This window comes from Oncorhynchus clarkii, chromosome 9 (genome assembly GCF_045791955.1).
Source record: "Oncorhynchus clarkii lewisi isolate Uvic-CL-2024 chromosome 9, UVic_Ocla_1.0, whole genome shotgun sequence".
Taxonomy (NCBI): Eukaryota; Metazoa; Chordata; class Actinopteri; order Salmoniformes; family Salmonidae; genus Oncorhynchus; species Oncorhynchus clarkii.
The window spans coordinates 14,600,786-14,615,117 of record NC_092155.1 but is presented as its reverse complement, the minus strand read 5'-3'; the positions used below and the strand labels follow the sequence as shown (position 1 = coordinate 14,615,117).

Sequence of the window (14,332 nt, the reverse complement as noted above, 5' to 3'; positions counted from 1 at the left end):
AACACATTTTTTACTATAAAAAACATTAAACACTACTCTCAGAAAAGTTCCAAAAGGATAAAAACATTCAAATGTCATATTATGCGCAAATAGTATAAAAGGTACAAAGGGGAAAATAAATCAACATAAATATAGGTTGTATTTACAATAGTTGGCAATGTCAGCAGGGTGAATGGCGTGGGGGGGTGATTACTTTAACAACAGCCCCCCAATCAGGCAGACACACACAGTCTGTGTAACGTAAAACTTAAATTAGTAGCCCGGGTGTTTATTTGCTTAAATCACTGAACACAGCAGGCGCTTATTACAGACAGGCTTCTATTTGAGCCAGGCGTCTATTTCCTTAATGCACACAGCTTTTGCCCACTAGAGGGCGATCGGCTGATTTCTGGGGGCCTGTACTCCCGAAGTTGTTGTGCTTGCCAGTTACTCTCAGCTGTTATCAGTCAATGGCTAGCAGTTTCTTACTGGCGATAAAAATGTATTATTGCCATATTTTTTGTTGTTGTCACTACTGATTAATTTTACTTAACAAATCCAACATTGAACCTCGTAAACAATTCATGGTAATTCATGGTAACCAATTAATTTAGACATTGAGTTTATTTGAAACAGGACATTTATTTGCTGAAATGTGACACTCAAGTTGCCAGGTGTGCCTGTGAGAATCTGACTAGTAGAGACCAACTACGTCTCTTCGCTAGCAGTGGAAGTTGTGAACAAAACAATTTAAATCTCCAAGAAACACGAGGATAGCAATTTTTATGCCTGTGGGCTTTGCTTCTAAAAATGAAACTTTCAGAACATGACTCACAGTGCGCACATCCTCCCAGACAGGCAGTGTTGCTGCGCAAGGTGGAATATAACATTAGGATTCCTATTTCTTTGTGCATTTCCAGATATGAAACAAAATGGCAGAAATACTTTGAAAACAGCTACTGCAGTATAGATTTAGCTATAAATTGCAAGTTGCACATGTGTCCATTCTTCTGACAATATTTATGAAATGCTTGCAATGTAGAGCACTGAGAGGGACCACCCTCCAACGTGGTCGAGTAGCCATGGTAATAAAGTGATGGAGGCACAGAGAGAGAGAGAGAGAGGGAGAGAGAGAAAGAAAGAAAGAAAGAAAGAGTGAGTGAGCAAGAGAAAGAGAGGGTGAGAGAGAAAGAAGGAGAGAAAGAGGGAGAGCGTTAAAGGAGAAAGCTTCATCTCCCTCTCTCAGGTGTGTGAAGCATGTTTTCCCCTCATATTTTACTCGCTGGTTCCTTTAGCTCCTTGACAATTGTGTGTGTATGTGCGTGCTTGACAGAATGTGCCTGCGTGTGTGCATGTGTGTGTGAGAACAGTAGGTCTTGTCTGCGAAATAGATAATAGCACAGTGACATTGCTCTCTTGTCAAATTAACAGTTTCTATGGTGTGCTAGGCTCTAGGCTGCCACAACTGGGTTCAAATAATTTGTAAAACATTTAAAATAACTTTGAGCGTTTACTCTAGCCTACCAAGAGGTATCAGATGGGAGGAGATTACAATTTTGAGATTATTCTATTGATCCATGAAGCCAGTTAAGCTCAATCAATCACAAAGTGTTTGGAATGATTTCAAATACTGTTTGAACCCAGGTCTGCTAGGCGCTAGGCCAGAAGGATGCCAGGGGGTAGATTTAGCAGTTTAGTCACGGTGGAGAGGGGCTGCCTGGGCTAGGCAGGCGGCCATGTCCCCCCTCTGCACCCTCCTTACACTGGGATGGAGGGAGGGAATGGAGGAAGGAGAGAGGGGAGAAGGAAAGAAACAGAGAAGACCAGCAGAGGTTCTCTCCCCTCTCCAACCTCCAAACACTGGAATAGAGGAAGGGAGGGGTGGAGAGACAGGGAGAGAGAAAGGGAGAGCAGAAGAGCAGGAGACAAAAGCATGTTTGTGTTCATGAGAACGTGCTGGATTTAGACAGGGGCTCTACTATGTGTGAAAGTAGTGTCAGCCTTGTCATAGTTTGAGAGAGAGAGAAGGGGCGAGAGAATGGGAAAGAAAGGGGGGTAGAGAGAGAGAGGGGGGGATAGGAGGAATGGAGAGAGAGAGAAAGAGAGCGAAAGAATGGGAGAGAAAGGGGGTAGAGAGAGAGAGAGGGGGGATAGGAGGAATGGAGAGAGAGAGAGAGAGAGCGGAAGAATGGGAGAGAAAGGGGGGTAGAGAGAGAGAGGGGATAGGAGGTGTGGAGAGAGAGAGAGAGAGGAAGAATGGGAGAGAGAGAGAGGGGGAGTGGAAGAATGGGAGAGAAAGTGGGGGAGAGAAAGAGAGGGGGTAGGAGGCACAGAGAGAGAGAGAGAGAGAGAGAGAGAGAGAGAGAGAGAGGAAGAATGGGAGAGAGAGATGTAGAGAGGGAAGGACAAAGTACGAGAGACAAAAATAAGAAAGAGAGCGAGGGAGAGACGGAAAGAAAGAATAAAAATAAAGGGAAATAGACTACACTGTAACGTAAAACTGTAAATGATACAGTCATTTTTTGGCATTATTATCAGTAAAATACTATATTACGTTTTACTGTAGTATACTGTAAATTATGGTGCATTATAGGAAAATGTTAAGAGCGGGGAAAGAATTGTATTTTGAATGGTACTATAAATCAATCTCACGGAATACAGTAGCGTACTGTATCTTTGGAGCGCAAAAACACTTTTGACCAGCAAGTCTTAAACCTTAAATGTTGGATTATTTTGCAGTGTCCAGTTGGTCAAAATACTCATTAATATACTGTAATGCACACACCCTCCCAAACACATACACCCTCTCTCCCACACACACACACCCTCCCAAACACAAACACCCTCTCTCCCACACACACACCCTCCCAAACACATACACCCTCTCTCCCACACACACACACACCCTCCCAAACACAAACACCCTCTCTCCCACACACACACCCTCCCAAACACATACACCCTCTCTCCCACACACACACACACCCTCCCAAACACAAACACCCTCTCTCCCACACACACACACACACACCCTCCCAAACACATACACCCTCTCTCCCACACACACACACCCTCCCAAACACATACACCCTCTCTCCCACACACACACACCCTCCCAAACACATACACCCTCTCTCCCACACACACACCCTCCCAAACACAAACACCCTCTCTCCCACACACACACCCTCCCAAACACATACACCCTCTCTCCCACACACACACCCTCCCAAACACATACACCCTCTCTCCCACACACACCCTTCCTAACACATACACCCTCTCTCCCACACATACACACCCTCCCAAACACATACATGCTCTCTCCCACCCACACACACCCTCCCAAACACATACACCCTCTCTCCCACATACACACACCCTCGGCACCCTCCCAAACACATACACCCTCTCTCCCACACACACACACCCTCCCACCCTCCCAAACACGCATTGTCACATAGCCCTGCGCTATATCCCCTCTTCCATTCACCTGTGCAGTGTGTTTCCCCAGGCAGTCCTCGGTCTCACCTGGGCAGTGTGTTTCCCCAGGCAGTCCTCGGTCTCACCTGGGCAGTGTGTTTCCCCAGGCAGTCCTCGGTCTCACCTGGGCAGTGTGTTTCCCCAGGCAGTCCTCGGTCTCACCTGGGCAGTGTGTTTCCCCAGGCAGTCCTCGGTCTCACCTGGGCAGTGTGTTTCCCCAGGCAGTCCTCGGTCACATTTCAGTTGAATGCAGTTGTACAACTGACTAGGTATCCCCTTTACCTTCCCTTTATTGAGTAAAAATGGCTTTTGATTAAGCATGTGACATTTAAGGTAATGACTCTCTGTGTGTGTGTGTGCGTGTGCGTGTGCGTGTGCGTGTGTGTGTGTGTGTGTGTGTGTGTGTGAATGAAGGGAGGGCCTGTTATTATACCTCGCTCCTTTGGGCACAGATCAAGGGTCACCGTACTATAAACTTACCTTTTGAGGGAAAATGCCACAAACTGACATGAGATTAGTTTCTGCCAAGAGAGAGATTACAGTGAAGAGTCGGGCTGGTACTCAGATCCAGACTCATTGCAGAGAAGAAACTAACATCTGTGAGCGTAGCATTTGGCCGGAGCGAGGAGTCTGGGCAGTTTAAGGGAGAGAGGGCACACACACCATTGCATCTATAGATTAGTCACTGCCCCCTGCTGGTAGAAGATAATATGACACTTATAGTATTTAGGCCATCCCTGAGCCTTGCTCATCTCACACACACGCACACACACGCACACTAAATCAGACTTTGGAGAGAATCACCAAGCATTTGACTTCACCTTTCAAGTCTAGACAGTGTGTGTGCGTGTGCATGCGTGTGTGACAACTGAAAGCCATTGTTGTGGATGTCACACGATGCTCCTTAATCCACCATTACTCATTTTATATTGTACGCAGATGCCATTGTACAGAAGTCAATAGTGCACACACACAAACCCACACACAGACTTACACAGAGAGATAGACAGAGAGACAGACACACACAGACACACAACTGTCTCAATGTCTGTTTTGATGTTTCTGTGGCTTCCTGGCTATGGTAAGAATAGCCACTTTCCAGCCTGCCATCGGTAGAGTGGGAGAACTTGTTGTAACAGAGATCACAATAGAAGGACAGTGTCCAATAGAGTCTCTCTCTCTCTGTCTCTAAAGAGATAGAATTGTGGTCTCAGTTCAATGTAGGGGGTGTCCGTAAACACAGCTCTAGGATCAGAAATAGAACTGACTATGGAATAGGGGTAAGGGGTAATGTCTAGAGAACAGAACATTGACAGACTAAAGGAAATGTAACCACACATTCATGCTCTTATGTACATTATTTAATAATAGTTTACTAGTTTTGGCAGCAAGAGGCTAGCATGGTCATAGATCTGTGTGTGCTATCGTTCCACTCTTTGCCACTCCTTGTCATTCCAAGCCTTGTCATGCAAAACTAAGGCTAGCAAGACGCCTCTGTGACCCTCATGACCTGGGCTGTTTTCATCCTGTTTTTTCTCTGATAAAGAACCAGAATTGACTAACGTTCATCCTCACTCTCTCCCCTTCCTTCCATCAGACCATGTCGGAGTACAGCTCTTTGCTCAGCGACCTGTCTGAAAACATCACCAATGAGGACTTGGACCAGCTGAAGTCTGCCTGCAAGGAGGACATCACAGAGGACCAGAGCAACACCATCACCTCCTCCAAGGAGTGGTTCAACTACCTGGAGGAGAACCAAAAGCTGGCACAGGGTGAGGGAGACGTTTCCAGGTTTCCCAGCTCAAAATGTGGGAAGGGAAAGGAAGGGAGGGAAGGATGGATGGATGGAGGGGAGTGGAGAGTGATTTAATTACCTGGCGAAGAATGACAAACTGGCACAAGGTGAGGGAGGGAGAGAGAGAGGGAGAGGAGGGAGCAGGAGGAAGGAGGCTGCAAATGAGCACAGATCTTATAACGCACGTTGAAGAAAATCAAAAAATGTAATCACGCTGCCATGTTACAGTAAGGTTTACTGTATTTTTGCAAAGATCTGTGCTCTTTTGCACCTTAAAAATGTCCTATGTTTCCCTCGCAGATAACCTGTCGTACATTGAGCACATCTTTGAGATCTCACGGCGACCAGACCTGCTGACCCGTGTCATCGAGTACCGCACCACGGTTCTCAAGATCTCTGAGGACGATGAGATCGACACCAAGCTCACACGCATCCCCTCCGCCAAGAAATACAAAGGTCACTTTACTATACCTCTTTTTTTCTGTTTCTAACGTTCTGTCCCTTTTTTGCATTTCTTCTTCCTTATTCCTCTTGCCTTATCTTTCTCACTCCACTTTTTGTTTTTTTCTCACTTTCTCTCCCTCCTCTCTCCACTGTTTCCTTATCTTTTCTGTATTTCTCTGAGCTCTCTTTCCTAATCTGTCTCAAACTATAAACTGTATTTCTCTGAGCTCTCTTTCCTAATCTGTCTCTAGCTATAAATTGTATTTCTCTGAGCTCTCTTTCCTAATCTGTCTCAAACTATAAACTGTATTTCTCTGAGCTCTCTTTCCTAATCTGTCTCTAGCTATAAATTGTATTTCTCTGAGCTCTCTTTCCTAATCTGTCTCAAACAATAAACTGTATTTCTCTGAGCTCTCTTTCCTAATCTGTCTCTAGCTATAAATTGTATTTCTCTGAGCTCTCTTTCCTAATCTGTCTCAAACTATACACTGTATTTCTCTAAACTCTCTTTCTTAATCTGTCTCTTGCTATAAACTGTATTTCTCTGAGCTCTGTCTTCTTTAGTCCTTCCTCGAGGCGTTCCTCTCACTTAACCTCAGATTTCTAAATTCTTTCTTTCTTTTTTGACTTTTTCTTCATTTATTTTCAGTCATTTTCTCACGTCTGTTGCAGCAGTTTACTGAGACCTCTCTCTCTCCTCTCTTTCTTTCTTTCTTTCTCTCTCTCTCCACTCTTTCTCTCTATCTCTTTAGATATCATTCGCCAACCCTCTGAAGATGAGATCATCAAGCTGGCTCCTCCACCTAAAAAAGTGTGAGGTCTACACCTCTGACCTTTGCACTTTGACCCCTGGCACTCCAACCATCTCGACCCCCCTACTCCTCCCGCCTCCCCCCAGTTCCACTAACACAAATCATTTTACACAGAGACGCTAGCAACACTTCTCCAATCAACCAATCAGATCGCCATGATGCTTCACCGCCCCTTTATCCAAGGCTAAGGAAGAGATGAAGATGAAAGATGGAGAGAATGAATCCCCCTTGTTAAGAGATGTGTTGGTCAGTTTAGAGCTTGTGTACTTGTACAGTACTTGTAACACTGTTTTAAGAAAATGTGTAAGTGTGTGTCTGAATGCATGTCCGTGTGCGTGTGTATGTGTGTGTCTGAATGCATGTCCGTGTGCATGTGTATGTGTGTGTGTGTATGTGTGTGTCTGAATGCATGTCCGTGTGTATGTGTGTGTCTGAATGCATGTCCGTGTGCGTGTGTATGTGTGTGTCTGAATGCGTGTGTATGTGTGTGAGCGTGTGTGTGAGTTTAAACATATCTCTCTTTGTGTTTGTATGGGATCCCCTCTAGTTCGACCTAGAAATGTTGCAGGAAAAGCAGCATTATATCAGATACGGTATTCGCATGACCAGTGTTAGGCCATTAGGATGAACATGCTGCCATTAGGTACATACATTTGCAAACATATCCTTCAATCACTCTTGCAATACACTTGAATTGCTATTCCACTAAGAGACAAATCAATGGGAGACTAAGTGAAAATGTCACTTAAGTGGAAGTAGGATTCCACTTAACTTAGCATTATGCATTACGCTTTATCAGTGGAGCAAAAAGAAAGCTATAGTACAGGTGTCATATTTCCTTCACTCATAACTCAGACGAAATCATCAGATCATTGGATATTAAAAAGTGTTTCGTTAGGGATTCATAGAAAAAGCCAATATTTGCCTTTAGCCTAGCCATAGCCATGGAATTATCGAAGAAGAAAATGTTATATTACATTTATTATTATATTTATATGGTATTACACCATGACAATAGTATAATTTGATCGTCTTTTTGTTTTGTTGACTTAAAATGGACATGCTGTCCTATACCCTACATCGTTATAAGGACCAATAGAATTCACATGCAGGGGGGAAATAAAGCCTATTGGCTACTCTCTGTTTTGTTCATACTAAGCTTTGAGTATGAAATATATAATTGTATGATTATCTATTTTATATACATATATAATTATATATATACATATATCATTATTGAAGTCTATGGTATGAAAGCTTATAAGCTAACTCTAAGGCTAGGTTTAGGCTAATGCTAGCAGGGAACTCTCATTACAGTGCTGTGTAACGTGATTCCAACGGTAATCCAACGTCTGTCAAAAAATGTTGTTTTTAAACAGTGATTTTACACGAAGATTCAATGCTCCTTTAATGTGAAATAGTATTTTAAAAAGGCACCTTATTGTAAACCTTATTATAAAAACATATACAACATTCTTGTATTGATCAATTTAAAAACTCTATATGAAACACTATCTAATATTAGAAAAAACGAAAATATGTATATTTTATAAGGATATAAAATATGTATGATATTTACTGTGTTTGAATAAGAATCAACATCTTTCTGCTCCGAAAGTGCCACTCAAATTCCAAGCCAAAAGTTTTTCAGGGCAGAAAACAACGGACCAATCAGGGGGAGGGACTGCAGCCTCTGAAAGAAATGTAAGGAAATAACAAAACGGCAGATAGACGCAGAAAAAGAAAAACTGCCGCGATATCATGAAAAAAAAGTACAATATATAAACCAATGATATACATACATAGTTCATCATCTGTTTTGTGAAAAGCCCAAGTACTGCATTAATCATTAACACGCACACACACACAACGGTGTGTCAAACTCATTCCATAGAGGGCCTAGTGTCTGCAGGTCTTTGCTTTTTCCTTTCAATTAAGACCTAGACAACCAAGTGAGGGGAGTTCCTTACTAATTCGTGACCTTAATTCATCAATCAAGTACACGGGAGTAGCAAAAACCCACAGACACTCAGCCCTCGGTGAAATGAGATTGACAACTGTGCTCTAAATATACAAATCACCTAATTCCTAACACATTTTGGGTCTCAGTCACCATACATAAAACAAAGCATGATTGTTAATTCAAATAAACAAAATACTCATATATATTACACTGTGTTTCCTCCCTACGAAGAATTCTTAGCAAAATTCGGTGTATACACTCCATGACAACTAATGTGTCAAATGTGAAAATGTGTGTGAGCATGTGTGGTTGCACCCACACACTTGTACAGTCAGTACACATCACGTTCAATCTCACTCGTAAAGAAGGGGGACTATTTAGTGAGTTTGCTGAGGGCTTCACACCTCACGACTGGTCTGTGTAGATGTCTGTCAAACTAAAGGGTCTCGGCAGGGATACTGATTATAAGTGTGTGAGCTGAGGGCTCCTGATCCTGATGAAACCTTCACAGAGGTCCTAAGATCTCAAAAACACCTATACAACGAATTCTATAATTGCACAGTCACGGCCACCACTTTCTTTGGGGGGAAAAACGGCCTTTTCTCCTCCATAGCCTCTACTCTCACCTCTCCCCACACCCCCTCTTTCCCTACCCCCAGTGCCAATGACCAAGACTTTTATTTCCATCGCAGTTTCTGTGATCTGGTTTTGTATTGCTCGCTGTTAAACGTATAGTGTTGGATCTTATTAGTACCCCATGCACTTATCTTTGATATATTCTCCTCCACATGTATTATCCTCATTATGTAAACCAGGGACTGTAATCATGAAGCGCTTAATAATAGGATTCCTGATCTAGGATCAGGTCCCCCCTGTCTATATAATCATAATGCATTATAATCTGAAAGGCAAAACTGATCCTAGATCAGCACACCTACTCTGAGACTAATGAATGCGTCCCAAACTACTGAACTTAGTAAATAGTGTTGTAAATATATTCAGGGTCAATTGTTTGTAAGGTTGACTGTCAAGCACGCCCCCCTTAGGAAGCCAGCACCCCTTTATGGTGAAGCGGTGGCTGCTGTTAATGAACCCTGTGCCAAAATGTGTAATCTGATCCTAGATCTGTTGTTTGTTGCGACTTCTAATCTACTGTAATTTGTGCTGAATGGGTTATGGTTAGGATTACCTGTTGCTAGGGAGCAGCAGTTCGTCTTGCAGGCAAGGGCAATCAGTTGTACATACCGCTATGATCTGTGGGTGCTGGTAGACAGGGTAGATATGTGCTCACCTTGCTGGAGGAAGAGTTTGTGTCAGATGACCATTATAGATCCTCTTAGGCTTACTATTTAATTTACCACTAACAGATCTCTGAACAAAAGCAGATCAATTGTCGTAACAGTAATAAGAAGTTATAAACAAAGTGTGTCCAAAAATAAAAATACATATACATACATACAATAAAATACATATTTAAAAATAAAAAATAATTGTAGATTCTTATGAGGATCGCAAGGGAGGTGTTGTTTTCTTGTTCGTTTTTTGTCTTGTTTTTGTCTTGTGTGCTAAAAAAAATATATACTTAAACAGTAAGTAGGGATGTTTGAATCTGTGTTTGTGACCATGTTACTTAGGTATTTTTTTCATGTCAGAATTCCACTCTGGGTAATAATGGACTGTGCCATGTTAGCGATTGTGTGGTAGGATGTCAGTAGATAGAGTGATGGGTGAACCTCACACACACACACACACACACACACACACACACACCGATAAACTCAATAATACAAATCATTTGCCCTATACCAATAAGGACCAACCTCCACTTTACAACATTCACGATTATCCTCAAATCTAAACACATTTGTATTTGGGATTGTTTACGTGTTGTTGTAGCTACTGTAGCCTATGCATATTTTTATATTTCAGCCCAGAAAATGAATTCAAGCAGTGAGGAATATGTTTTACTAAGAATGCAAACCCCCCTTTCATTCCTGTTCTCAGAAAAAACACTGAAAGCACTGCTCCTCTCTTTCTCCCTTCCCCCTCTTCCACATATCCTCTTCCACTCCCTTCCTCCCTCCCAATGGCAACTCTGATATAGTCCTTTCCCCATTGGCTACAATGCAAAGACAACAAGGAAGGACTCACACTGTGTGAGATACAACCATACGTTCTTAGGTGACGTTTTCATTTCATGGTTTCTTTTTAATTCAAGCTTACATATGCCAAGTACAGTAAAATCGATAGAACTGGTCGTAGCTAAGAAGGCCGAGAAATTGTTCCATTCTGATTCATTGGGGCTTCATGACATCAGCCTAATGTTCAATACCTATGGTAAAATCTCAAACCCATAAGGCTATGTGTGGATTTCATATCTTTCTGATTGTTTAGAAATTATGTGTATGACATCGTTTAGCTTTTTATGTGGCCATTGGCACATACAATAACTACATATCACTCACACATGATGTCAATTTGGAATGACATATTACATATCAAGTTACAAAGAAATGCTGAGAAAAAATATATATATAAAAATGCAACAAAAAACTATAACAATGATAATAACAATAATAATAAATATAGCATATATGACAAATATCTAAGAATATAACCAAGACATTACTTACTGTTAAAATGAGCTCATCAAACTACAATTTAAATTAAAACTTTTCAAACTAAGAGTTTTACCTTGCCCTTTTCCCTTAGTTTGCATTCAATACACTTCAATTATGATTGAAGGAATTTTTAAGTAGTTCATTTTCTTAAGTTTTTTCTTTTTTTTTAAATTAGGTTGTACATATATATTGTGAATTTATATCCATGTGCTTGTTTTGTAATGGATTCATGTATTTAATGCCAATATATTGTTTGTTTTTGTATTTTTTGAAGTCTCCTGATATGTTAACTAACTGGAGACAAATCATGGGATAAAAACGTGTCACTTAGCTGATGTTGAGTAAGAATTTATATTCCAGAGACCACACTTCAATTTAGCTCTCTATCCATGTTTTAATCTTTATATATGGATTTAGGGGTTGCATTTCTTTTAATAATTAGGAGATATCACCACCTTTTCTTAAAAAACAACAAACAGATTATATTCCAGTATTTTATTTTACATTTATTTTTATCATTTAATGTATTTAAGGGTAGCAGGTAGGCTAGTGGTTAGAGCATTGGGCCAGTAACCGAAAGGTTGAAAAACCTGTCGATGTGCCCTTGAGCAAGGCACTTAACCCTAATTTGCTCCAGGGGCATCAAACTACTATGGTTGACTGACCCTGTTAAACAGCACATTTCACTGCACTTACCGGATGTATGTGACAGTAAAAACATCTTCCCTTTTTTGGGGGGGGTGGACTACACACCCAAAATACAACCAAGATTATCCAGACGGTTGCTAAATTACAACAGAAGATCCATTGTGATAATCCCTTCACATCATTGTCGTGGCTTCGTTGTTTTTATCGGATTATTGGCATTGTTTTTGATAGAAATGCTTTTCTTTGTTGTGTCGTGAAATGTAATGATCACTAGGCGGGCCACTGAATAGGAAAGCGAAAATCAAAAGAACTCTAACACTCAGACGTTTGTTCCTTTATTTCGATTTTTTTGTTGTAGAATAAAGTGTTGATCTGCAGTTGTGACCACATGGATAGAGAGGTAGAGACAGAGGAGGGTGGATTTGGGGTCAGTGCAGTGCAGTGAACTACTAGATGAAAACTCTAAATTCAATCAATCACAGATAACTGGGAAAACCGTACTATGGGTTTATTCTAAGTGTTTGGGTTGTTTTTTTTAAGAACAGGTGTGGTTTCGTCTCAATATCCAATGGCAATAAAGTCTGCGAGAGGAACAACTTACTGGGTTTATCGGTTTAAATTGTTTTTTACAGGTTAGCGGTTTTACACTTTCGAGCATGTTAACAATGTGCGCGACCCCACATTGTGGTTTTCCTTTATCTGCAATAGATTGAATCCAGGATCTGAGTTGGATTTGAAGTGGCTGGTGAACTATAGATTACAAAGGTTTTAGGATTAATTCAATATTTTACAATTTAAGGTTCGATGGTTCCTTACCATGAAACCAACCCGAAACATGGATGACAGTTTCTGTTTCCAAAGAATACTATGGAAGGAACCATCTGCCATTAGCTACTGAAATAAAGAACTTCTAAGGTGTTGAATGTTCAGAACTTGCACATGACGCTGTACAATAGGCTAGGCAGGTTGTGTTGGGTATGTTTGTGTGGAGCTCTGTGTTATCAGAAATAAGTTAGTGAAGTTGAGGATGTTGAATGTCTGAAAGATTTGTTAAGGAGAAACAGCAATGACAAACATGTTTGATTTGGCAATTACCACGGTTCATCTTTGAACCATGAGAGAAAGAGAGACTGGGTTTAAAAAAGTGCAAATGCTTTTTTAAACCATCCCTATTCAACCATCTAGGACTAAATAGCAACATGTAAAATGTGAAAATTGACAAATAAATGTTTACATTAAGCAAGCTTTCACACCAGAGAAAAAAGTGCCAACTTTAGTTTAGTTGCTTATACGTGCTGTTGACATGAATGAATCCAAAAATGGTATGTGTACTGAACAACCTCTCAGAGGCTACACTCCAAAAATCCACACTAGCATACTATCTAGATTGCATTCCAAATAGGCCACATACATTGCTCCAATGTATGTGGAGTATGTTAGTGTGAATATTGGGACGTAACCTCTATATGTTAGACGGAAGTTGAAGACGGAAGTTTTTGGTGGCTGTAAGAAGCCATTTTAAAAGTGTGTGCTTTTGCATTAGAGACTAGCTAGCGGCATTTGTGTATCGTTTTTTTGGGGTGCTCATTGAGAGGTGAGTTCAACAAGGTGGACCGTTTGAAATTGTTAGCTAACAGAAGCTAACACATTCCATTTTGGTTTGTGTTAGCTGCAAATATTCACTAACATTAGCTTGCTAACAGCTATTAGCTAGCTAACAGCCAACAGGTAGTGTGCGGGAAACATAATAGCATAATGAAGTCTGTTCCGGGTCTAAACTTCCACTTCAAATAATCATGTGGTGATGTAGACATTCTAATACATGTAGTAAAAATAGCAAAAATATTTTTCTGTTTGAATATTGTTGCTAATCTGCCACAGTAATCCCTTCAAAAATGTGCTTTTTATGGCTTCACTGTAACACTGGAATGTTCATTTGAATCATTCATCTGAAATTGTTACTAGATAGAACAATATGTTCGCGGCAAATTAAATCCTTGTTGAACTCCCCTCGTGTCGTTGTCAGAGACGTATATTTAGAAATGTTGACAAATCACCAGCCATGTTAGCTCCCCATTATTATGTGGGCAATGTTGACAAATAGCAGGTCATTGAATTGTCTACATTTCACAAATGCTATAACTGAACATCTAGGATTACAATTACAATCCAAACATTTGTCATGAATGGATAATTAGAATGCTCGGATGTGCTATCCATTCTAAAAGTTGGCCAAACTCTCTAAATGTATGGCACTGATCAAAACTCTGATCAAGAAGTGAATAAAATAAATTTGAAAAAACTACCAATTTGAGAAGGAAAAACATTGTGTATAATAACCATAAATCGGTAATCAATATGATTTGTGGTGAGGGACTTCAGATGTGCCAAACATATGAGAGGATAGCTAGATAGCTGGGCTAGAAACATCTGGCTAGAAAAATGAATATTCAGTCAATGCAAGCTAGCTAGCTAACTATGTGTCTTTTCTGAAAGAGTTAGCTTCAGACAGTAGGGTTGTTAACAGTGTCCACTCCTATTAAATCAATTGCAGCAAGTTACCTGATAATGTTGCCAATGTCCATAG

At 40.8% G+C, this 14,332-nt stretch overlaps 1 protein-coding gene across 1 annotated transcript in view; it reads left to right on the top strand.

Moving 5' to 3' along the window:
* LOC139415947 (astrocytic phosphoprotein PEA-15-like) overlaps positions 1-13,569 on the top strand; it is a 51,936-nt gene extending 38,367 nt beyond the window's left edge. The window contains exons 2-4 of the mRNA XM_071164140.1: positions 5,060-5,234; positions 5,558-5,713; positions 6,454-13,569. Of these exons, the coding sequence (XP_071020241.1) occupies positions 5,063-5,234; positions 5,558-5,713; positions 6,454-6,518 (393 nt within the window). The 5' untranslated portion in view covers positions 5,060-5,062 and the 3' untranslated portion in view covers positions 6,519-13,569. The remainder of the gene's footprint in view (positions 1-5,059; positions 5,235-5,557; positions 5,714-6,453) is intronic.
* The last annotated feature ends 763 nt before the right edge of the window (positions 13,570-14,332 follow it).